The sequence below is a fragment of the Salmo salar genome, chromosome ssa02, assembly GCF_905237065.1.
Source record: "Salmo salar chromosome ssa02, Ssal_v3.1, whole genome shotgun sequence".
NCBI lineage: Eukaryota > Metazoa > Chordata > Actinopteri > Salmoniformes > Salmonidae > Salmo > Salmo salar.
Window position 1 is genome coordinate 80,821,382 of NC_059443.1, and position 25,898 is coordinate 80,847,279.

Consider the following 25,898-nt stretch of genomic DNA (forward strand, 5'->3'; position numbering starts at 1 on the left):
TTAGTACTTGGTGGCAAAACCCTTGTTGGCAATCACAGAGGTCAGACGTTTCTTATAGTTGGCCACCAGGCTTGCACACATCTCAGGAGGGATCAGTCCCTACACCCAAAGAGGGGCACTGCGTTCATCCACCTCTGGCCTGCTCGCCTCCCTACCTCTGCGGAAGCACAGTTCCCGCTCAGCCCAGTCAAAACTGTTCGCTGCTCTGGCACCCCAATGGTGGAACAAGCTCCCTCACAACGCCAGAACAGCGGAGTCAATCACCACCTTCCGGAGACACCTGAAACCCCACTTCTTTAAGGAATACCTGGGATAGGATTAAGTAATCCTTCTAACCCCCCCCCCAAAAAAAGATATAGATGTACTATTGTAAAGTGGTTGTTCCACTGGATATCATAAGGTGAATGCACCAATTTGTAAGTCGCTCTGGATAAGAGCGTCTGCTAAAGGACGTAAATGTAAATGGATTTTGTCCCACTCCTCTTTGCAGATCTTCTCCAAGTCCTTAAGGTTTCGAGGCTGACGTTTGGCAACTCGAACCTTCAGCTCCCCTCCACAGATTTTCTATGGGATTAAGGTCTGGAGACTGGCTAGGCCACTCCAGGACCTTAATGTGCTTCTTCTTGAGTCACTCCTTTGTTGCCTTGGCCGTGTGTTTTGGGTCATTGTCATGCTGGAATACCCATCCACGACCCATTTTCAATGCCCTGGCTGAGGGAAGGAGGTTCTCACCCAAGATTTGACGGTACATGGCCCCGTCTATCGTCCCTTTGATGGGGTGAAGTTGTCCTGTCCCCTTAGCAGAAAAACACCCCCAAAGCATAATGTTTCCACCTCCATGTTTGACGGTGGAGATGGTGTTCTTGGGGTCATAGGCAGCATTCCTCCTCCTTCCAAACACAGCAAGTTGAGTTGATGCCAAAAAGCTCCATTTTGGTCTCATCTGACCACAACACTTTCACCCAGTTGTCCTCTGAATCATTCAGATGTTCATTGGCAAACTTCAGACGGGCATGTATATATGTGCTTTCTTGAGCAGGGGGACCTTGCGGGCGCTGCAGGATTTCAGTCCTTCACGGCGTAGTGTGTCACCAATTGTTTTCTTGGTGACTACGGTCCCAGCTGCATTGAAATCATTGACAGGGTCCTCCCGTGTAGTTCTGGGCTGATTCCTCACCATTCTCATGATCATTGCAACTCCACGAGGTGAGATCTTGCATGGAGCCCCAGGCCGAGGGAGATTGACAGTTCTTTTGTGTTTCTTCCATTTGCGAATAATCACACCAACTGTTGTCACCTTCTCACCAAGCTGCTTGGCGATGGTCTTGTAGCCCATTCCAGCCTTGTGTAGGTCTACAATCTTGTCCCTGACATCCTTGGAGAGCTCTTTGGTCTTGGCCATGGTGGAGAGTTTGGAATCTGATTGATTGATTGCTTCTGTGGGCAGGAGTCTTTTATACAGGTAACAAGATGAGATTAGGAGCACTCCCTTTAAGAGTGTGCTCCTAATCTCAGCTCGTTACCTGTATAAAAGACACTTGGGAGCCAGAAATCTTTCTGATTGAGAGGGGGTCAAATGCTTATTTCCCTCATTAAAATGCTAATCAATTTATAACATTTTTGACATGCGTTTTTCTGGAATTCTTTGTTGTTATTGTCTCTCACTGTTCAAATAAACCTACCATTAAAATTATAGACTGATCATTTCTTTGTCAATGGGCAAATGTACAAAATCAGCAGGGGATCAAATACTTTTTTCCCTCACTGTATAAGATAGCATAACTTTCTGTAGGCAGTATAGCATAACTTCCTGTAGGCAGTATAGCATAACTTCCTGTAGGCAGTATAGCATAACTTCCTGTAGGCAGTGTAGCATAACTTCCTGTAGACAGTATAGCATAACTTCCTGTAGGCAGTGTAGCATAAGTTCCTGTAGGCAGTGTAGCATAAGTTCCTGTGAAAGTAGTGAAATAAATTACATGGAATTAAAAGGTGTGGTGTTTACTAATGAGTATGTCCAATGTTTATTGTGTGATCAAAATCTACTATAAAAAAGTATAGTTTTCTTAGTTTACCATACTTAATTGCCAATCAACAATCCCAGCATGAACAGCAGCCTCAGAACAAATTGTTATTTACAATGACAGCATGGCAAAATGCCTTCTGTGGGGCAGTAAACACAGATCTGGTTATTTTGAAGATACTTTTTATTAAGTTGTTAGCAAGAATAAACAATGTAACTAACATTTTCCCAAACTGCGTCACCCAAACTAGCCAGCAGATGATTTTTTCAAGTTGTTTCTTGCGTGACGTATAATCTAGTGGACCGGACCTTTCGACACAAGGCTACTGATTCAGACAGATCGGTAGCTTGCTAGCCAACGTTCTATACTGAAAACAGGTACATTCTGAAAGATTTTGTTGATGTGATAACAAAAATGTTATTCACTTCTGAATTCAGGATAATACTGTTTGTTTTATTTTACTTAAATGTTATTATTTATGTCTCATACTATGTGAATACACTACCAAGCAATGCAAGTAGATATTTGGAATGAAACCCAAAGCAGTTTTTGATCAAGAATTTATTAAGAAAACCAGTAGTCACGATCAGACTATGCTTCCTATTCAGGCATCATATAATGCACAGCCACATGCAAATACATCAACTCCACCAAAAAAACGTTTAAAACTTTAACATGACTACTGGTAATGTCATTATTTTCGTCACCATCCATCAATGGTTAAATTGCATTATTTTTCTTTGTACATGGTGTGCCCGCCTCCTGAGTCTGACTAGAAGTCCACTCCGAATACCTCTTCTCTACCGTCGGCGACGAGCCCTGGGGGGTACGAACAAAGGATCCAATTCTGGAAAGTCGTATTCTTGGTCGTAATGCTGGTGAGTTACCGCCGCTCTGATATCCAAATGTTATTTCCGGCTGTATGTAATAACACAACAAACGTTCTGGGCTAATAGAAATAACACACAAAACACTGCAAAGTTGCTTAGGAGCTAGAAGCAGAGTTTAGAATATGTCTCTTGGGAATATTTTAACTTGGCACATACAGTGCATTGGGAAAGTATTCAGACCCCTTGACCTTTTACCTTCCAGCCTTATTCTAAAATTGATTAAATTGTTTTTTTCCCTACACACAATACCCCATAATGACAGAGGAAAATGTTGTGAACAATTATAAATGTACACTGACACATCGCGACCCACCATTAACAGGGTCGCGACCCATACTTAAGAAAGGCGGTTGTAGGGTCATACCCAAAACTCGATGCAGTAATCGCTGCCAAAGGTGCTTCAACAAAGTACCGAGTAAAGGGTCTGAATACTTATGTAAATGTGATATTTCCATTTTTTATTTGAACCTGTTTTTGCTTTGTCATTATTGGGTATTGTGTAGATTGATAAAAAATAAATACATTTTAGAACAAGGCTGTCACGTAACAAAATGTTGAAAAAGTCAAGGGGCCTGAATACTTTCCGAAGGCACTGTATTTGCACCCTCTCAGTGAACTAATCCATGGCAGAGGCCTAGACTAAAATCCAATTTATGCTTTTTCCAAAAATTTGGTCACAGGCTCCATATGGAGGGTTAAAACCTCTTCCAGATATGACCCTTCATCTCAATTTCCACCTAAAATGACACCCAAATCTAACTGCCTGCAGCTCAGGACCTGAAGCAAGGATATGCATATTCTTGATACTATTTGAAAGGAAACACTTAAGTTTGTGGAGATGTGAAATTAATGTAGGAGAACATAACACATCTGGTAAAAGATAAAAACAAAAAAACATGTTTTCAACTTTTATTTGATCTTTGAAATGCAAAAGAAAGGACATACATTGAGATGGATGCTGGGGATCATTTATATGTTGTCCACAACAGGGCAACAGTATGTGTGCAAAGTTTCAGACTGATAACTTCAGGAATGAGCGAGTTACATGACATTTAGTATGAAGTCACCCAGGTGTCCCACACGAGTTGCCCAAATGTACCCAAGTGGCCAAACTGATACATTCAAGAAAATACCTATATAGAACATACAAAAATGCTATGCTAATAAAAAATACAATATGGGGGTCTGTCCACAGCTCTTAGGAGAATGGTTCGGTCAGGTTAAAACCTCTTCCGGATAGGACCCTTCATCTCAATTTCCGCATGAATGACATACCCTAATCTAACTGCCTGTAGCTCAGGCCCAGAAGCAAGGATATGCATATTCTTGGTATCATTTGAAAGGAAACACTGAAGTTTGTGGAAATGTGAATTGAATGTAGGAGAACACAATAGATCTGGTAGAAGAAAATAAGAGAGCATATATTTTCTGTTTTTTTATTGTTGTTGCATTATCTTTCACATGAACAGCCAAACATTCAGATAGGAAGCTGGGGATAATTTAGATGGAGAACATAAGAGGGCAACAGTAGTTGTACAAAGTGTCAGACTGATAACTTCAGGAATGAGCGAGCAACATGACAGTTAGCATGAAGTCACACAAGTTGCCCAAATGTACCCAAGTGGCCGAATTGGTGAAGTGATACATTTTTATGCAAATAACTATACACACAACATAACAAAATGCTATTCTAACACACCATTTTTTTAAATAAAAATGTTTTAAAAAAAAACAAGAGTAAACCCTTGGAAGACCCTCAGTCCTCTACACAATATTGTCCTGCTGATGCCATGTCCCATAGCAGTCTCTTTCTGCTGTAAAGCAGAGGCAAACCGAACAAGTCGTGCAGGTGATGGGGGACTTCATGCGACAAAGAACACAACGACGCCTCCATGCTGTGCCCTTTTGGCCCTGAGGCACATTCATGCCTGCAGTTATGAATGTTGGCATGTGAACACCACTGGTGGCAGGAGCAGAAGGGACAGAGGTAGAGGGGACAGAAGGTGCTGCAGTGAACTTTGTGCCGTAGCCAGCAAGCTCCTGGATGAGCAACTTTCTGAAGGCTAGCTGTGTCATGGGGGTCTGTCCAGAGCTCTTAGCCATTTCCTTCTGGAGGACGAATGCATTCACCACAGCAATGTTGATGAAGTGATAGAACAATGTCCTGTACCATTTCATTGTCTTGTGGAGAACATTGTTGTAGCCTATCAGAGCGTTTGACAGGTCCACACCTCCCATGCTCTTGTTGTAGTCCTTCACAGCAGCTGGAATGGGGACATTTTTAGTGGTCCGTGCCCCATTAGTGTCCTTCACACGCCTGACGACGTGATCGCCACTGTACGACTTGTGGATAGTGGTGCACATGACCACCTCTCTGGTATCCATCCACTTTACAAAGAGCAGGTCATCCTTACGAATCCATCGCATGGTACCCCTATCTGTCCTCTTAGGCATGTCGTTCACTTTTGTTTTGGGAAAACCCACTCTGTTGGGACGAATGGTGCCACAAGCCCACACATCCAGCTTCCTCAGATCTGTAAACAGGGTAGGGCTTGTGTAGAAGTTGTCCACAAACAGTTTGTAGCCCTTCCCCAGCAGTTGAAAATCCAATAATTCCATAACGGAATCATAACTAAGTCCCTTACCGGTGTCTGAGATGGATTTCCCCTCATAAACAAAAAATTCCAAGTGTAGGCACACACAGAATCGGCCAAAACAAACAGTTTGTACCCCCATTTTGTCGGCGTGTTACACATATATTGTTTGAGGCCAATTCTAGCCTTTGAGGCTGCCATCCTCTCATCTATGGACAGGTTCTGGTTGGGCTGAAAATGGGTCTTGCAGGCCTCAACCATGCTGGGGTAGAGAGGTTTGATTTTGCAGAGCCTATCAAAGCTTGCTGTGCCTCTCTTCTGGTCATTGTCCTCATCAACTTGTGGGTCACTGATATGAAGCGCCTGCGAGATAGTCAGAAACCTTTTACAAGACATGACAGTGGTGGGGAAAGGCAGTTGGTAGAGTGTTGACGTTCTCCAGTAGTCCTTCAGGTTTTCGAACTTCACAAGCCCCATGTAAATAACCAGTGAGATGTAACAGTACAGGTCTTGGATGGAAATGGGCTTCCATGCCTCTTTCTTGCCTGCTTGTTTCTTAGCCCCATACTTGTTGGTGTTAGACACCAGCGAATCAAGAACTGACAAGGAGAAAAACATCTGGAAAAGATGAAGGGGGCTGTACTTTGCAGTCATGTCTAGCTGAGGTCCTGGCTGCCTTTTCGGTCTAAATGTTGGTGGAAGTGGCTCCACATCCTCTTCTAGCACAGTGTGCCAGCAGTCCTCTGCCTCGGTGGTAGTTGCCGCTGGTTCACTGGCCCTCCTCCGCTTCTGGACTGGCCTCTTCACACCTCTAGATGGCCGGGCGGGGGAAGGTGTGGAGCCGGAGACAGCAGGGGTCCAGCTGGATGAACCAGCTTCAGCGTCTGAATTAGTGGGGGATGAACACCTTGACATTGTGGGTTCCCATTGTTCATCCGAGTCCCTGGCACTGTGTAAGAAAAGAAAGAAAAAAAAATCTGTATAGTATATCTACTATATAGAGTAGAGGGACCATAATCACGACAGTGAAGTGTGTGTTTATCAATGGTAAATAAGGCTGGTCAGGGGAGAACGGCTCATAGTGGTGGCCGGGGTGAGTGGAATGGTATCAAGCAACATGGTCTGTGGTGCTGTTCCATTCCGGCCATTGTTGTGGGTCACCCTCCCCTCAACAGCCTCCAGCCTATTTACAGTGCCTTGCGAAAGTATTCGGCCCCCTTGAACTTTGACCTTTTGCCACATTTCAGGCTTCAAACATAAAGATATAAAACTGTAATTTTTTGTGAAGAATCAACAACAAGTGGGACACAATTATGAAGTGGAACGAAATTTATTGGATATTTCAAACTTTTTGAACAAATAAAAAAACTGAAAAATTGGCCGTGCAAAATTATTCAGCCCCCTTAAGTTAATACTTTGTAGCGCCACCTTTTGCTGCGATTACAGCTGTAAGTCGCTTGGGGTATGTCTCTATCAGTTTTGCACATCGAGAGACTGAAATTTTTGCCCATTCCTCCTTGCAAAACAGCTCGAGGTCAGTGAGGTTGGATGGAGAGCGTTTGTGAACAGCAGTTTTCAGTTCTTTCCACAGATTCTCGATTGGAATCAGGTCTGGACTTTGACTTGGCCATTCTAACACCTGGATATGTTTATTTGTGAACCATTCCATTGTAGATTTTGCTTTATGTTTTGGATCATTGTCTTGTTGGAAGACAAATCTCCGTCCCAGTCTCAGGTCTTTTGCAGACTCCATCAGGTTCTCTTCCAGAATGGTCATGTATTTGGCTCCATCCATCTTCCCATCAATTTTAACCATCTTCCCTGCCCCTGCTGAAGAACAGCAGGCCCAAACCATGATGCTGCCACCACCATGTTTGACAGTGGGGATGGTGTGTTCAGGGTGATGAGCCGTGTTGCTTTTACGCCAAACATAACGTTTTGCATTGTTGCCAAAAAGTTCGATTTTGGTTTCATCTGACCAGAGCACCTTCTTCCACATGTTTGGTGTGTCTCCCAGGTGGCTAGTGGCAAACTTTAAATGACACTTTTTATGGATATCTTTAAGAAATGGCTTTCTTCTTGCCACTCTTCCATAAAGGCCAGATTTGTGCAGTATACGACTGATTGTTGTCCTATGGACAGAGTCTCCCACCTCAGCTGTAGATCTCTGCAGTTCATCCAGAGTGATCATGGGCCTCTTGGCTGCATCTCTGATCAGTCTTCTCCTTGTATGAGCTGAAAGTTTAGAGGGACGGCCGGGTCTTCGTAGATTTGCAGTGGTCTGATACTCCTTCCATTTCAATATTAATCGCTTGCAGTGCTCCTTGGGATGTTTAAAGCTTGGGAAATCTTTTTGTATCCAAATCCGGCTTTAAACTTCTCCACAACAGTATCTCGGACCTGCCTGGTGTGTTCCTTGTTCTTCATGATGCTCTCTGCGCTTTAAACGGACCTCAGACTATCACAGAGCAGGTGCATTTATACGGAGACTTGATTACACACAGGTGGATTCTATTTATCATCGTTAGTCATTTAGGTCAACATTGGATCATTCAGAGATCCTCACTGAACTTCTGGAGAGTTTGCTGCACTGAAAGTAAAGGGGCTGAATAATTTTGCACGCCCAATTTTTCAGTTTTTTATTTGTTAAAAAGTTTGAAATATCCAATACATTTCGTTCCACTTCATGATTGTGTCCCACTTGTTGATTCTTCACAAAAAAATACAGTTTTATATCTTTATGTTTGAAGCCTGAAATGTGGCAAAAGGTCGAAAAGTTCAAGGGGGCCGAATACTTTCGCAAGGCACTGTATATAACAATGGAATGGAGTGAATGGAACAGCACCAAACAAACCATGTTGCTTGATGATGTGGAACCTTGGGGCGGCAGGTAACCTAGTGGTTAGAGCGTTGGGCCACTAACCCAAAGGTTGGTGGATCGAGTCCCAGAGCTGACAAGGTAAAAAAAACTGTCGTTCTGCTCCTGAACAAGGCAGTTAATCCAATGTTCCTAGGCCGCCACTGTAAATAAGAATTTGTTCTTAACTGACTTGCCTAGTTAAAGAAAAAATAAAATACCATTCCACTCACCGTACCCCGGCCACCACTATGAACCGTTCCCCCCTGACCAGCCACAGGAAAGGAAGACCCATAAGTTCATTAGAGTTACCAGCCTCAGAAATTGCAGCACAAATAAATGCTTCACAGAGTTCAAGTAACAGACATCAACTGTTCAGAAGAAACTGTTTGAATCATGGTTGAATTGCTGCAAAGAAACCACTACTAAATGACACCAAATGAGAAGATGAGACTTGCTGGGGCCAAGAAACACAAGCATTGGACATTAGACCGGTGGATATCGGTACTTTGGTCTGATGAGCACAAATTAGAAATTTTTGGTTCCAACCGCGGTGTCTTTGTAACGCGGAGTAGGTGAACGGATGATCTCTGCATGTGTGGTTCCCACCATGAAGCATTGAGGTGGTGGTGTGATAGTGCTTGCTGGTGGTGACACTGTCAGTGATTGATTTAAAAAGCATTCTGCAGCGATACGCCATCCCATCTGGTTTGAGCTTAGTGGGACTATAATTTGTTTTTCAACAGGACAATGACCCAACACACCTCCAGGCTGTGTAAGGGCTATTTGACCAAGAAGGAGAGCTGCATCAGATGACCTGGCCTCCACAAACCACCCGACCGAAACCCAATTGAGAAGGTTTGGGATGAGTTGGACCGTAAAGTGAAGGAAAAGCAGCCAACAAGTGCTGGTTGAGAGTAAGCTGGTTGAGAGAATACCAAGAGTGTGCAAAGCTGTCAAGGCATGATTCCATGTGTGTGTTTTCATAGTTTATGTCATCATTATTATTCTACAATATAGAAAAAAGAAAAACCTTTGAATGTGTAGGTGTGTCAACTTTTGACTGGTACTATATATATATATATATATAGCTGAAGTCAGAAGTTTACATACACCTTAGCCAAATACATTTAAACTCAGTTAACAATTCCTGACATTTAATCCTAGTAAGAATTCCTTGTCTTAGGTCAGTTAGGATCACCACATTATTTTAAGAATGTGAAATGTCAGAATAATAGGAGAGAGAATTATTTATTTTAGCTTTTATTTCTTTCATCACATTCCCAGTTGGTCAGAAGTTTACATACACTCAATTAGTATTCGGTAGCATTGCCTTTAAATTGTTTAACTTGGGTCAAACGTTTTGGGTAGCCTTCCACAAGCTTCCCACAATAAGTTGGGTGAATTTTGGCCCATTCCTCCTGACAGAGCTGGTAACTGAGTCAGGTTTGTAGGCCTCCTTGCTCGCACACGCTTTTTCAGTTCTGCCCACACATTTTCTATAGGATTGAGGTCAGGGCTTTGTGATGGCCCGGCCAATACCTTGACTTTGTTGTCCTTAACCTGTTAGGGCTAGGGGGCAGTATTGACACGGCTGGATAAAAAAAAACATACCCGATTTAATCTGGTTACCACTCCTACCCAGTAACTAGAATATGCATATACTTATTACATATGGATAGAAAACACCCTAAATTTTCTAAAACTGTTTGAATGGTGTCTGTGAGTATAACAGAACTCATTTGGCAGGCAAAACCCTGAGACATTTTCTGACAGGAAGTGGATACCTGATGTGTTGTATTACCTTTAAACCTATCCCATTGAAAAACACAGGGGCTGAGGAATATTTTGGCACTTCCTATTGCTTCCACTAGATGTCACCAGCCTTTACAAAGTGTTTTGAGTCTTCTGGAGGGAGATCTGACCGAACAAGAGCCATGGAACGATGATGGCCCATTAGACACCTGGCGCGCGAGTTCATGTTGGGTACCCTCGTTCCAATACGTTATAAAAGAGTATGCATTCGTCCACCTTGAATATTATTCATGTTCTGGTTAAAAAAGGCCCTAATGATTTATGCTATACAACGTTTGACATGTTTGAACGAACGTAAATATATTTTTTCCCCTCGTTCATGACGAGAAGTCCGGCTGGCTTAGATCATGTGCTAACAAGACGGAGATTTTTGGACATAAATGAGCTTTTTTGAACAAAACTACATTCGTTATGGACCTGTGATACCTGGAAGTGACATCTGATGAAGAGAATCAAAGGTAATGGATTATTTACATAGTATTTTCGATTTTAGATCTCCCCAACATGACGTCTAGTCTGTATCGCAACGCGTATTTTTCTGGGCGCAGTGCTCAGATTATTGCAAAGTGTGATTTCCCAGTAAGGTTATTTTTAAATCTGGCAAGTTGATTGCGTTCAAGAGATGTAAATCTATAATTCTTTAAATGACAATATAATATTTTACCAATGTTTTCTAATTTTAATTATTTAATTTGTGACGCTGACTTGACTGCCGGTTATTGGAGGGAAACGATTTCCTCAACATCAATGCCATAGTAAAACGCTGTTTTTGGATATAAATATGAACTTGATAGAACTAAAAATGCATGCATTGTCTAACATAATGTCCTAGGAGTGTCATCTGATGGAGATTGTAAAAGGTTAGTGCATCATTTTAGCTGGTTTTATGGTTTTGGTGACCCTGTCTTTGAATTGACAAAACATTACACACAACTCTTGTAAATGTACTGTCCTAACATACTCTAAATTTATGCTTTCGCCGTAAAACCTTTTTGAAATCGTAAAACGTGGTTAGATTAAGGAGATGTTTATCTTTCAAAGGGTGTAAAATAGTTGTATGTTTGAAAAATTTGAATTTTGACTTTTATTTGGATTCAAATTTGCCGCTCTTGAAATGCACCTGCTGTTGATGGAGTGCACCACGGGTGGGACGCTTGCGTCCCACCTAGCCCATAGAGGTTAAGCCATTTTGCCACAACTTCGAAGTATGCTTGGGGTCATTGTCCATTTGGATGACCCATTTGCGACCAAGCATTAACTTCCTGGCTGATGTCTTGAGATGTTGCTTCAATATATCAACATAATTTTCCTCCCTCATGATGCCATCTATTTTGTGAAGTGCACCAGTCCCTCCTGCAGCAAAGCAACCCCACAACATGATGCTGTCACCCCCGTGCTTCACGGTTGGGATGGTGTTCTTCGGCTTGCAAGCCCCCACCTTTTTCCTCTAAACATAAATGGTAATTATGGACAACCGGTTCTATTTTTGTTTCATCAGACCAGAGGACATTTCTCCAAAAAGTACAACCTTTGTCCCCATGTGCAGTTGCAAACCGTAGTCTGGCTTTTTTATGGCGGTTTTGTAGCAGTGGCTTCTGCCTTGTTGAGGGGCCTTTCAGGTTATGTTGAAATAGGACTTGTTTTACTGTGGCTATAGATACTTTTGTACCCGTTTCCTCCAGCATCTTCACAAGGTCCTTTGCTGTTGTTCTGGGATTGATTTGCACTTTTCACACCAAAGTACGCTCATCTCTAGGCGACAGAACACGTCTCCGTCCTGAGGGGTATGAAGGCTGCGTGGTCCCATGGTGTTTATACTTGCATACTATTATTTGTACAGAAAAACGTGGTACCTTCAAGCGTTTGGAAATTGCTCCCAAGGATGAACCAGACTTGTGGAGGTCTACATTCTTTTATCTGAGGTCTTGGCTGATTTCTTTAGATTTTCCCATGATGTCAAGCAAAGCTGCACTGAGTTTGAAGGTAGGCCTTGAAATACATCCACGGGTACAACTCCAATTGACTCAAATTATGTAAATTAGCCTATCAGAAGCTTCTAAAACCATGACATAATTTTCTGGAATTTTCCAAACTGTTTAAAGGCACAGTCAACTTAGTGTATGTGAACTTCTGATCCACTGGAATGGTGATACAGTGAATTATAAGTGAAATAGTCTGTCTAAACAATTGTTGGAAAAATTACTTGTGTCATGCACAAAGTAGAAGTCCTAACCGACTTGCAAAAACTATAGTTTAACTTCTTATGGCTGGGTGGCAGTATTGAGTAGCTTGGATGAATTAGGTGCCCAGAGTAAACTGCCTGCTACTCAGGCCCAGAAGCTAAGATATGCATATTATTAGTAGATTTGGATAGAAAACATCCAAAAGAATCCAACCAGGAAGTGGGAAATCTCAGGTTGTAGTTTTTCAAGTCTTGGCCTATCCAATATACAGTGTCTGTGGGGTCATATTGCACTTCCTAAGGCTTCCACTAGATGTCAACAGTCTTTAGAACCTTGTTTGAGGCTTCTACTGTGAAGTGGGGGAGAATAAGAGCTGATTGAGTGATGGGTCTGCCAGAAGGGCATGAGCTTCAGTCATGCCCATTAGAGGTAGCTGAGTTCCATTGTATTTCTAAAGACAAAGGAATTCTCCGGTTGAAACATAATAAGATTTATGATAAAAACATCCTAAAGATTGATTCTATACATCGTTTGACATGTTTCTACGAACTGTAATGGAATTTTTTTAGTTTGTCTGGCCTGCGCGTCATGAATTTGGATTTGTGAACTCAAGGCGCGAACAAAACGGAGGTATTTGGACATAAAGGATGGACTTTATCGAACAAAAACATTTATTGTGGAACTGGGATCCCTGGGAGTGCATTCTGATGAAGATCATCAAAGGTCAGTGAATATTTAGAATGCTATTTCTGACTTCTGTTGACTCCAACATGGCGGATATATTGTATGGCTTGTTTTTGTGTCTGAGCTCCGTACTCAGATTATTGCATGGTGTGCTTTTTTGGTAAAGCTTTTTTGAAATCTGACACAGCGGTTGCATTAAGGAGAAGTTGATCTAAAGTTCCATGCATAACACTTGTATTTTCATCAACATTTATGATGAGTATTTCTGTAAATTGATGTGGCTCTCTGCAAAATTACCGAATGTTTTGGAAGAAAAACATTTCTGAATGTAACGCGCCAATGTAAACAGATTTTTGGATATAAATATATACTTTATCGAACAAAACATACATGTATTGTGTAACATGAAGTCCTATGAGTGTCATCTGATGAAGATCAAAGGTTAGTGATTCATTTTAGCTGTATTTCTGGTTTTTGTGACGCCTCTCTTTGGCTGGAAAAATGGCTGTGTTTTTCTGTGACTAGTTGCTGACCTAACAATCGTTTGGTGTGCTTTCGTAGTAAAGCCTTTTTGAAAATCGGACACTGTGGTGGGATTAACAACAAGTTTATCTTTAAAATGGTGTAAAATACTTGTATGTTTGAGGAATTTTAATTATGAGATTTCTGTTTGAATTTGGCGCCCTGCACTTTCACTGGCTGTTGTCATATCGATCACGTTAACCTGTTGGGGGTAGGGGGCAGTATTTACACGGCCGGATAAAAAAACGTACCCGATTTAATCTGGTTATTACTACTGCCCAGAAACTAGAATATGCATATAATTATTGGCTTTGGATAGAAAACACCCTAAAGTTTCTAAAACTGTTTGAATGGTGTCTGTGAGTATAACAGAACTCATATGGCAGCAAAAACCTGAGATGATTCCTTACAGGAAGTACCATTCCTTGAGCTTCTTGACTCTGTTTATTGAAGACTGAGGATCTTTGCTGTAACGTGACACTTCCTACGGCTCCCATAGGCTCTCAGAAGGCGGGAAAAAGCTGAATGATGTAATTCCAGCCCCAGGCTGAAACACATTAGCGCTTTTTGCAAGTGCTCTATCAGAGGACAATGGGCTGAGGCGCATGCACGGGTCGACCCCATGTTTTTATTTTCTATCGTCTTTGAACCTAAACACAGATTCCCGGTCGGAATATTATCGCTTTTTTACGAGAAAAATGTCATAAAATTTATTTTAAACAGCGGTTGACATGCTTCGAAGTACGGTAATGGAACATTTAGAATTTTTTTGTCACGAAATGCGTCGTGCGCGTCACCCTTCTTTACCATTCGTATAGTGTCTTGAACGCACGAACAAAACAGAGGATATTTGAACATAACTATGGATTATTTTGAACCAAACCAACATTTGTTATTGAAGTAGACGTCCTGGGAGTGCATTCTGACGAAGACAGCAAAGGTAATAACATTTTTCTTACAGTAAATCTGATTTTGGTGAATGCTAAACTTGCTGGGTGTCTAAATAGCTAGCCCTGTGATGCCGGGCTATCTACTGAGAATATTGCAAAATGTGCTTTCACCGAAAAGCTATTTTAAAATCGGACATAGCGAGTGCATAGAGGAGTTCTGTATCTATTATTCTTAAAATAATTGTTATGTTTTTTGTGAACGTTTATCGTGAGTAATTTAGTAAATTCACCGGAAGTTTGCTAGTTCTGAACGTCACATGCTAATGTAAAAAGCTGGTTTTTGATATAAATATGAACTTGATTGAACAAAACATGCATGTATTGTATAACATAATGTCCTAGGGTTGTCATCTGATGAAGATCATCAGAAGACAGCTAAATGCAGCACTAACCTTTGATGATCTTCATCAGATGACACCCCTAGGACATTATGTTATACAATACATGCATGTTTTGTTCAATCAAGTTCATATTTATATCAAAAAACAGCTTTTTACATTAGCATGTGACGTTCAGAACTAGCATACCCCCGCAAACTTCCGGAGGAATTTGCTAAGAATTTACTAAATTACTCACGATAAACGTTCACAAAAAGCATAACAATTATTTTAAGAATTATAGATACAGAACTCCTCTATGCACTCGATATGTCCGATTTTGAAATAGCTTTTTGGTGAAAGCACATTTTGCAATATTCTAAGTACATAGCCCAGGCATCACGGGCTAGCTATTTAGACACCCGGCAAGTTTAGCACTCACCAATATCAGGTTTACTATTATAAAAGTTTGATTACCTTTTGTTGTCTTCGTCAGAATGCACTCCCAGGACTGCTACTTCAATAACAAATGTTGGTTTGGTCCAAAATAATCCATCGTTATATCCGAATAGCGGCATTTTGTTCGTGCGTCCCAGACACTATCTGAAATGGTAAATCAGGGTCGCGCGCATGGCGCAATTCGTGACAAAAAAATCTAAATATTCCATTACCGTACTTCAAGCATGTCAACCGCTGTTTAAAATCCTTTTTATGCCATTTTTCTCGTAAAAGCGATAATATTCCGACCGGGAATCTCCTTTTAGCTAAACAGAGGAAAGTAAACAAAGCTTTCGGTCGACGCGGGCACGAGCCTGAGTCTCACAGTACTGTAACCAGCCACTACCCAAACGCGCTACTTTTTTTCAGCCAGAGCCTGCAAAGCCACGATTCAGCTTTTTACCGCCTTCTGAGACCCTATGGCAGCCGTAGGAAGTGTCACGGGACAGCTAAGATCCTCACTCTTCAATAAACAGAGACAAGAAGAACGACACCTTGTCAGACAGGCCACTTCCTGAATGAAACCTTCTCAGATTTTTGCCTGCCAAATGAGTTCTGTTATACTCACAGACACCATTCAAACAGTTTTAGAAACTTTAGGGTGTTTTCTATCCATATGTAATAAGTATATGCATATTCTAGTTACTGGGTAGGAGTGGTAACCAGATTAAATCGGGTACGTTTTTTATCCAGCCGTGAAAATACTGCCCCCTAGCCATAACAGGTTACACTGGTTACTACTCTTGTCCAGAAACAAGAATATGCATATAATTAGTAGATTTGGATAGAAAACTCTAAAGTTTCTAAAACTGTTTGAATGGTGTCTGTGAGTATAACAGAACTCATATGGCAGGCCAAAACCTGAGAAGATTCCATACAGGAAGTGCCCTGTCTGACAATTTGTTGTCCTTCTGTTGGATCTCTATCAAAAATACAGCATCTGTGCTGTAACGTGACATTTTCTAAGGCTTCCATTGGCTCTCTAAAGCCGCCAGAAAGTGGAATGGGGTGTCTGCTGTCTCTGGGCAAAGAACAGCAGCAGAATTTGTAGGTGGTCAGCCTGGGGACAGTGAGACAGATGTGCGTTCACAAGACTACTCAATTTTTTTTCTTTCAGCCTTTGAATGAATACAACGTTGCCCGGTTGGAATATTTTCGCTATTTTACGAGAAAAATCACATAAAAATTTATTTTAAACAGTGTTTGACATGCTTCTAAGTACGGTAATGGAATATTTTTTTATGTTTTGTCACGAAATGCGCTCGCCCTTCGGATAGTGACCTGAACGCACAAACAAAACGGAGCTATTTGAATATAACTATGGATTATTTGGAACCAAAACAACATTTGTTGTTGAAGTAGAAGTCGTCCTGGGAGTGCATTCTGACGAAGAACAGCAAAGGTAATCCAATTTTTCTAATAGTAATTCTGAGTTTAGTGAGCCCAAAACTTGGTGGGTGTCAAAATAGCTAGCCGTGATGGCCGAGCTATGTACTCAGGATATTGCAAAATGTGCTTTCGCCGAAAAGCCATTTTAAAATCTGACACCGCGATTGCATAAAGGAGTTCTGTGGTTTTGGTTTTTGTGACATATATGCTTGCTTTGAAAATGGCTGTGTGATTATTTTTGGCAGGGTACTCTCCTGACATAATCTAATGTTTTGCTTTCGCTGTAAAGCCTTTTTGAAATCGGACAATGTGGTTAGATTAACGAGAATCTTGTCTTTAAAATGGTGTAAAATAGTCATATGTTTGAGAAATTTAAGTTATAGCATTTGAGGTATTTGTATTTCGCGCCACGCGATTCCACTGGCTGTTGACTAGGGTGGGACGCAAACGTCCCACCTAGCCCATAGAAGTTAACATGAGAAGCAAAAACGTATTTTACTTACCGATCTAAAAGTGGATCTTTTCCGTCCAAAAACATTTCTTCCGCGCTGGAATCATAACTGTGGTCACTCACAGAGTCCTCATCCATTCCTTCTGTGTCACTCTCCCAGTCAATTTCTGCAATAATATTATCAAAATGTTTATACTTGGACTGAGTTTTAGCTTTTCCACTCTTAGTAGCCATGTTTAACTTTTTCAGATTTGAGAAGTTTGTAAAAGAGAACGAACTGATGTGAAACGTAGACTACAGTTGTTCCTGTTTCCTTTCACCAGAGAATGAACTGTGTTGACAGCTCTAGCGTGATGGCTGTTTGTCCTACAAACAGCGTTCACATACTGCTGGAAAGCCCAGCTCATTGGCTATCTAGCTAGGTTTCAAAACGATAGGTGGTCATTGGACCAAGACCCTTCATGGGCTAATTCAGGTGTTGTATAGCCAATACGTAATGTAGAATTTTGAAACAAGTTTGGTTGCCTTCTAGAGTGTCTGAGGATTGCACAGAAACCGGACTTGACCGTGTTAAACAACGTTAGATTGCTAACAAAATTAGATTTCATAAAATTGTTTTGTTACAAGTTGAAAGAGTCGGAATTCATGCAGAACTCTGTTTACAACATGGATCGTGTTAGGATATACACTACCATTCAAGAGTTCGGGGTCACTTAGAAATGTCCTTGTTTTTTAAAGAAAAGCATTTTTTTTGGTCCATTAAAATAACATCAAATTGATCATAAATACAGTGTAGACATTGTTAATGATGTAAATGACTATTGTAGCTGGAAATGGCTGATTATTTGTGGATTATCTACATAGGCGTACAGAGGCCCATTATCAGCAACCATCACTCCTGTGTTCCAATGGCACGTTGTGTTAGCTAATCCATGTTTATCATTTTAAAAAGGCTAATTGACTATTAGAAAACACTTTTGCAATTATGTTAGCACAGCTGAAAACTGTTGTTCTGATTAAAGAAGCAATAAAACTGGCCTTCGTTAGATTAGTTGAGTATCTGGAGCATCAGCATTTGTGGGTTCGATTACAGGCTCAAAATGGCCAGAAACAAATAACTTTCTTCTGAAACTTGTCAGTCTATTCTTGTTCTAAGAAATTAAGGCTATTCCATGCGAGAAATTGCCAAGAAACTTAAGATCTCAGACAACGCTGTGTACTACTCCCTTAACAGAACAGCGCAAACTGGCTCTAACCAGAATAGAAAAGAGGAGTGGGAGGCCCCGGTGCACAACTGAGCAAGAGTACAAGTACATTAGAATGTCTAGTTTGAGAAACAGACGCCTCACAGGTCCTCAACTTGCAGCTTCATTTACTTCTTTGGGCTGGGGGGCAGTATTTTCACGTTCGGATGAAAGGTGTGCCCGTAGTAAACTGCTTCCTACTCAGGCTCAGAAGGTAGGATATGCATATTATAAGTAAATTTGGATAGAAAACACTGACGTTTCTAAAACTGTTTGAATGATGTCTGTGAGTATAACAGAACTCACATGGCAGGTAAAAACCTGAGAAAAATCCAACCAGGAAGTGGGGAAATCTGAGGTTTGTAGAAATCCAACCAGGAAGTGGTTTGTAGTTTTTCAAGTGATTGCCTATCCAAACTACACTGTCTGTGGGGTCATTTTGCACTTCCTAAGGCTTCCACTAGAATGTTGTTTCATGCTTCTACTGTGAATATTGAGAGAACAAGAGGTCCTGGAGTCAGATGACTGAGAGAATGACATGAGTTCAGTGGCGTGTGTTCCCATGAGTTAGCTCTGTTCCTTTTCTTTTTTGAAGACAAAGTAATCGTCCGGTTGGAATATTATTTAAGATTTATGATAAAAAAGACCCTAAAGAATGATGCTATACATCGTTTGACATGTTTCTACGAATGTAAATATAACTTTTTTGACTTTTCGTCGTGACATTTCGGCGCGCTTCCTGCATTTGGAGTAGTGGACTGAACGCGCAAACAAAAAGGAGGTATTTGGACATAAATGATGGTCTTTATCGAACAAAACAAACATTTATTGTGGAACTGGGATTCCTGGGAGTGCATTCTGATGAAGATCAAAGGTAAGTGAATATTTATAATGCTATTTATGATTTTAGTTGACTCCAAAATGGCAGGTATCTGTATTGCTTGATATTGTTGTCTAAGCGCAGTACTAAGATTACTGCAAAGTGTTCTTTTGTCGTAAAGTTATTTTGAAATCTGACAGCGGTTGCATTAAGGAGAAGTGTATCTATAATTCTTTGAATAACTGTTGAATATTTTATCAACGTTTATGATGAGTATTTCTGTAAATTGATGTGCTCATTCACCGGAAGTTTTGGGAGGCAAAACATTTCTGAACATTACACGCCAATGTAAAATGGGGTTTTTGGATATAAATATGAACTTTATCGAGCAAAACATACATGTATTGTGTAACATGAAGTCCTATGAGTGCCATCTGATGAAGATCATCAAAGGTTAGTGATTCCTTTTAGCTGTAGCTTCTAGCATCCCACATTTCACAGAGAGGTTAAATAGTACCGGCAAACCACAAGTCTCAACGTCAACAGTGAAGAGGCAACTCCGAGATGCTGGCCTTCTAGGCAGAGTTCCTCTGTCCAGTGTCTGTGTTATTTTGCCCATCTTAATATTTTATTGGACAGTCTGAGATATAGCTTTTTCTTTGCAACGCCGCCTAGAAGGCCAGCATCCCGGAGTCGCCTCTTCACTGTTGACATTGAGGCTGGTGTTTCGCGGGTAGTATTTAATGAAGCTGCCAGTTGTGAGGCATCTGTTTCGCAAACTATACACTCTAATGTACTTGTCCTCTTGCTCAGCTGTGCACTGGGGCCTCCCCCTCCTCTTTCTATTCTGGTTACAGCCAGTTTGCACTGTTCTGTGAAGGGAGTAGTGCACAGCGTTGTACGAGATCTTCAGTTTCTCGAATGGAATAGCCTTCATTTCTCAGAACAAGAATAGACGGACGAGTTTCAGAAGAACGTTCTTTGTTTCTGGCCATTTTGAGCCTGTAATCGAACCCACAAATGCTGATGCTCCAGATACTCAACTAATCCAAAGAAGGCCAGTTTTATTGCTTCTTTAAAATCAGCATAACAGTTTTCAGCGTGCTAACATAATTGCAAAAGGGTTTTCTAATGATTAATTAGCTTTTTAAAATGATAAACTTGGATTAGGTAACACAACGTGCCATTGGAACACGGGAGTGATGGTTGCTGATACTGGGCCTCTGTACGCCTATGGAGATATTACATAAAAAATCTGCCATTTCCAGCTACAACAGTCCTTTACAACATTAACAATGTTTACACTGTATTTCTGAGCAATTTGATGTTATTTTAATTGACTTTTTTTGTACTTTTCTTTCGAAAACAAGCAAATTTCTAAGTGACCCCAAACTTTTCAACGGTAGTGTATATATAAAAACACACGTTTAAAATTTGCACCAATTGATTGGTCGAAAGAACAGGTGGCTAAGTCAAACAAGATTTTTATTAGTCAGGGACAGCCCTACTGGGAAAAGATACCAGTCCATCTTCATATCAACTAACAGAACTCTGCTGGTTGTGTTTGTAACAGATACCAGTGGGCAGATCTATTTTATTTGTTCAAACTAAACTACAGCACTTACTTTGCTGAGTCAAATCTGATCCTTTCTTCTTTTCTCTTCCTCTCACAGTTCCACTCTGCCCCATTGTTTTCCTGCAGTCCACCAGCTGCACAGACAACCTCTTCATACCCAGCAGTAAGGCGCTACTGGGAGAGGCACGACACGGGGACTCCGGGAGGGAGGAAGGGCTAGCGTTGTCCTGGTAACCATAAAGAGGGGACACAGACACATATCATTATGGATGCTGATGCCACTGTTGTCATGAAGTGCTTTACAGAAACCCAGCCTAGACCCCGATAGAGCAAGCTGTATGCTAGACCAGACCAAGCTGTACCATCTGGTGTTCTGATCTGCAGAGACTCTTCTCTGCCTCGTCAGCATCAGGATGTTGTTGAGGCTCCCCAGAGGATCCACAATAGTCATGTCTCTCTCCTGTGTGAATAAGAACATCAAACAGATGGTGAACTTATGAACTTCTATTGCAATCATAGGGTCTTACAAGAGGCATGAATATATGTCTAAAAAGGGCCTAAAATTAGCCACTTAAAATGGCACCATCTGGTTTGCTTAATATAAGGAATGTGAAATTATTTATATACTATTACTTTTGATACTTCAGTATATTTTAACTTTTACTCAAGTATTATTTTACCTGGTGATTCACTTTTACTTGGTGACTCACTTTTACTTGAGTTCTGTTAAGGTATCTTTACTTTTACTCAAGTATGACAATTGCGTACTTTTCCCACCTCTGTGATGGAAATGTTAAAGGTCCGTCCCACGAAATGGGGGCATTTTGCGTACGTTTGATAATTTAAGTAGAAATTATGCACTGTATATTATATTTTAAACCCGGCTATACTAGAATAAGTGCACTTTAATATGGACCACAGAGAATTCAATAAGTCCCAAAAATATATGTACCAATGGCAGATTGCCCCTTAAACAATTCCTACAGTACTGAACAACATTTACATTTTAGTAATTTAGCATACGCTCTTATCAAGAGCGACTTACAGTAGTCAATGCATACATTTCATTTAATGCATTTTTTTGTACTGGCCCCCCGTGGGAATTGAACCCACAACCCTGGCGTTGCACACACCATGCTGGCGTTGCAAACACCATGCTCTAACAACTGAGCCATATTTAAGTGTAGAACTTCAGTATAATGCCCCTTTAAAAAAACACGGTTCAACAACTGCATAGTTTGTCTCCCTGTTTTTAAGACAGTACTCACTGGTGGTAATCGGAACTTCAGTCTCCTCTTTTATTGAGATATCCTCCTTTACTCCAAAAGGTTCTTCCTCTTCTTTAAATTTTACGGCATCTTCCTCCTTTTTGATTCTGAAAGCTTCTACCTCTTTTTCCACTTTGACAACCTCTTTCCCATATTCCTCTTTCACTGTAATATCATCCTCTTGTTTCAATGTGATAGCCTCCTTTTTCATTCTTGAAACTTCTTCCTCTCCTTTCACCAGTTTCTTTCTCCGTCTAGATTAGTGAGTTTATGCTCCGGACAATTAGCCTAGTGCAGTATCAATGTAACACATTTGCTAATTTAACAAGCAAATACGTGTAAATTAACCAGTCGATAGGTAAACAGAATTATGTTCAAAACACTAAGAGTAATATACAGAAAATTGGTCTAAAGAGCTTCAATGTTTCGGTTCTATGTTCGCTAGCAAAGCACCGCGTGGTTAAACCAGAAGCCTTTTGTCGCTGTTGAAGAAGCCTCCTGTTCCGTCCACTAGATTATACGTCACTCAAGAAACATCACCTGAAAGACTCATAGCGCCATCTGCTGACTGGAGTGGGTAACGCAGATTGGAAAAATATTAATTACAATGTTCATTCTGGCAAGCAATGTCATAAGAAGTAATTTAAAAACAACCAGATGTTATGTTTTCTCTTACTTCTTACAGCCAATACTTTACTCCAGGGCTGGCCTGCCCATTAGGCAGGATTAGGTGACAGATTGACGAGGGTGGTGTATCCGAGCTAAATTGACCAAGGCTCATCGCTAACAACACATAATAAGACTTCATATAATTCTGCCCAAATACAATGAAAACTTCTCTCACCCAGTGGCATATGGGCTATTTAGGTAAGTGTTGTTGTTGCCACATGAAGCACTTCCCACTTTGCAAAAAGCAACATGGACAGATAGGGCTCTACCTGTGTAGAGCACGTGCTCCTTTTCCCTTCCTGTCTCTAAAGTGCCCTTTTGGGTGGTGGTATAATTTGTATTCATTTTTTCTCATAGTTATACTGAACCCACTGCCTACAAGTCGTCGTTAAATTAGCCTCAGTGATTTGTATTTTCCTTCAGCTTTGTTCCTTTTCCCAAGAAAGCTAATGTAGCATTGTGATGTTGTTACCCTAGATTATGCACCAAATTGCACACAAGGACCAATTCAAATAGGCCAGGTCAATAGGGGATGTTAATAATTTGATAATAATAATAATTCAGTGTTTTTTTTTTTTTAATTACAGCTGCATAGGTAATGTTATTTTTTGGTGTACAAACACTTTTTCATATCAATCTTGTACATACACGTGATTGTAAAAGTTTGGTATATTTGGGTTTGGCCCATTGCGGGTTATTTGTATTTCCGTACCCCCTTATTGTTCTCTTTTGTCTGACCTTCGGCTAGCAAGTTATGTTGTCCTTGGCTCCGAAATTGTTCAGTATAAAACCGTGGTAATGTTACACAATGTGCTGTTATGCAACCATAAGTTTGTTACAATGTGGACAATATAAAGATTTATGTTAACAAGTTTCACTGAGCTCGCTAACTAGGGTACCTATTGTAACTTGTGAGTACTTGGGACAGTGTATGAGTGACTGTCCATGTGCTTGCGCAGGTGCCTGAGAGCTGTGACTGCGCCAAGGGCTAACGTATTGTGTGTTGTCTCTTCGTGTGCAGGTATGTCTTTTATTTTGTCCGAATTATGTTCTATATCATTTTACTTGTATTGTATGGTGTGTTGTTGTGCACTGAATGTGTGCATGCAGCACCTGTTATTTATTTTTGGCACGCTCTCTTTTGTCTGACCTTCGGCTAGCAAGGTGCCTGAGAGCTGTGACTGCGCCAAGGGCTAAAGTATTGTGTGTTGTCTCTTCGTGTGCAGGGCAAATAAAAATAATTCAACCAGCAGACCTCCAGTTGTGGCAGTGTCCTAATTAAAAGTACACAACGCAGAACGAACCACGCTACACCTAGGTATTTGTAGTTGTTCACATATTCTAAGTCAGAACCGTCCAGAGTAGTGATGCTAGTCGGGTGGGCGGGTGAAGGGCAGCAATCGGTTGAAGAGCATGCATTTAGTTTTACTAGCATTTAAAAGCAGTTGGAGGCCACAGAAGGAGTGTTGTATGGCATTGAAGCTCGTTTGGAGGTTTGTTAACACAGTGTCCAAAGAAGGGCCAGATGTATACAGAATGGTGTCATCTGAGTAGAGGTGGATCAGAGAGACGCCAGCAGCAAGAGGGCGACATCATTGATGTTCCCAAGAAAGCTAAGGTAACTGAGCTAAATGACTATCGCCCCGTAGCACTCACTTCCCTCATCATGAAGTGCTTTGAGAGACTAGTCAAGGACCATATCACCTCCACCCTACCTGACACCCTAGACCCACTCCAATTTGCTTACCGCCCAATAGGTCCACAGATGACACAATCACAATGCACACTGCCCTAACACATCTGGACAAGAGGAATACCTATGTAAGAATGCTGTTCATCGACTACAGCTCAGCATTTAACACCATAGTACCCTCCAAACTTGTCATTAAGCTCTAGACCCTGGTTCTTGAACCCGCCCTGTGCAACTGGGTCCTGGACTTCCCGACGGGCCAGGTGGTAAAGCTAAATTAAAGAGCAGTGATACTATGATGAAGGCCCTGAGGTCGATACTTAAAGATTATTAAAGAGCAGTGATACTATGATGAAGGCCTTGAGGTCGATACTTAAAGCTTATTAAAGAGCAGTGATACTATGATGAAGGCCTTGAGGTCGATACGTAAAGCTTATTAAAGAGCAGTGATACTATGATGAAGGCCTTGAGGTCGATACGTAAAGCTAAATTAAAGAGCAGTGATACTATGATGAAGGCCTTGAGGTCGATACGTAAAGCTAAATTAAAGAGCAGTGATACTATGATGAAGGCCTTGAGGTCGATACGTAAAGTTTATTAAAGAGCAGTGATACTATGATGAAGACCTTGAGGTCGATACGTAAAGCTTATTAAAGAGCAGTGATACTATGATGAAGGCCTTGAGGTCGATACGTAAAGCTTATTAAAGAGCAGTGATACTATGATGAAGACCTTGAGGTCGATACGTAAAGCTAAATTAAAGAGCAGTGATACTATGATGAAGGCCTTGAGGTCGATACGTAAAGCTTATTAAAGAGCAGTGATACTATGATGAAGGCCTTGAGGTCGATACGTAAAGCTTATTAAAGAGCAGTGATACTATGATGAAGGCCTTGAGGTCGATACGTAAAGCTAAATTAAAGAGCAGTGATACTATGATGAAGGCCTTGAGGTCGATACGTAAAGCTAAATTAAAGAGCAGTGATACTATGATGAAGGCCTTGAGGTCGATACGTAAAGCTTATTAAAGAGCAGTGATACTCTGATGAAGGCCTTGAGGTCGATACGTAAAGCTTATTAAAGAGCAGTGATACTATGATGAAGGCCTTGAGGTCGATACGTAAAGCTTATTAAAGAGCAGTGATACTATGATGAAGGCCTTGAGGTCGATACGTAAAGCTTATTAAAGAGCAGTGATACTATGATGAAGGCCTTGAGGTCGATACGTAAAGCTTATTAAAGAGCAGTGATACTATGATGAAGGCCTTGAGGTCGATACGTAAAGCTTATTAAAGAGCAGTGATACTATGATGAAGGCCTTGAGGTCGATACGTAAAGCTTATTAAAGAGCAGTGAGACGGTGCGTGTTTCTTATTTGTTCTCAAGGCATCAAAATGTGAAAAAAAGCCTTTCTATATGCTCTGTACAGCCTTAACTATGGAGTGAAATGGGATATC

At 41.0% G+C, this 25,898-nt stretch overlaps 1 protein-coding gene and 1 long non-coding RNA gene across 3 annotated transcripts; one reads left to right on the forward strand and one right to left on the reverse strand.

The window, feature by feature from the left end:
* Positions 1–4,336: 4,336 nt before the first annotated feature.
* On the reverse strand, positions 4,337–22,588 carry LOC106591226 (uncharacterized). Of its 2 annotated transcripts, XM_045713081.1 has the most exons (6): positions 22,083–22,588; positions 21,177–21,274; positions 20,864–21,041; positions 17,227–17,341; positions 8,599–8,631; positions 4,337–6,457 (listed from the first exon to the last, which is right to left on the reverse strand). In XM_045713081.1, the coding sequence occupies exons 1-6, from the start codon at positions 22,291–22,293 to the stop codon at positions 5,443–5,445; spliced, it is 1,650 nt and encodes a 549-aa protein (XP_045569037.1). In that variant the 5' UTR covers positions 22,294–22,588; the 3' UTR covers positions 4,337–5,442. The 2 variants fall into 2 exon arrangements, with proteins under 2 accessions (XP_045569037.1, XP_045569044.1); XM_045713088.1 differs by lacking the exon at positions 8,599–8,631 and having other exon boundaries at positions 22,083–22,587.
* Positions 21,225–23,998, forward strand: LOC123736745 (uncharacterized). Its single transcript, XR_006766393.1, has 3 exons — positions 21,225–21,302; positions 23,711–23,772; positions 23,912–23,998. It is a non-coding gene; the product is annotated as an uncharacterized lncRNA (long non-coding RNA).
* The last annotated feature ends 1,900 nt before the right edge of the window (positions 23,999–25,898 follow it).

What these genes read in the sequence shown, in the direction of transcription:
- LOC106591226 (XM_045713081.1), bottom strand. Translation starts at nt 22,293, where the DNA reads ATGAAAAAGGAGGCTATCACATTGAAACAAGAGGATGATATTACAGTG. An exon ending in TGAAGTTCCGATTACCACCA is followed by an intron (nt 21,275 to 22,082) that starts GTGAGTACTGTC and finishes TTATTCACACAG; the next exon opens with GAGAGAGACATGACTATTGT. An exon ending in ATCAGATTTGACTCAGCAAA is followed by an intron (nt 17,342 to 20,863) that starts GTAAGTGCTGTA and finishes ATATTATTGCAG; the next exon opens with AAATTGACTGGGAGAGTGAC.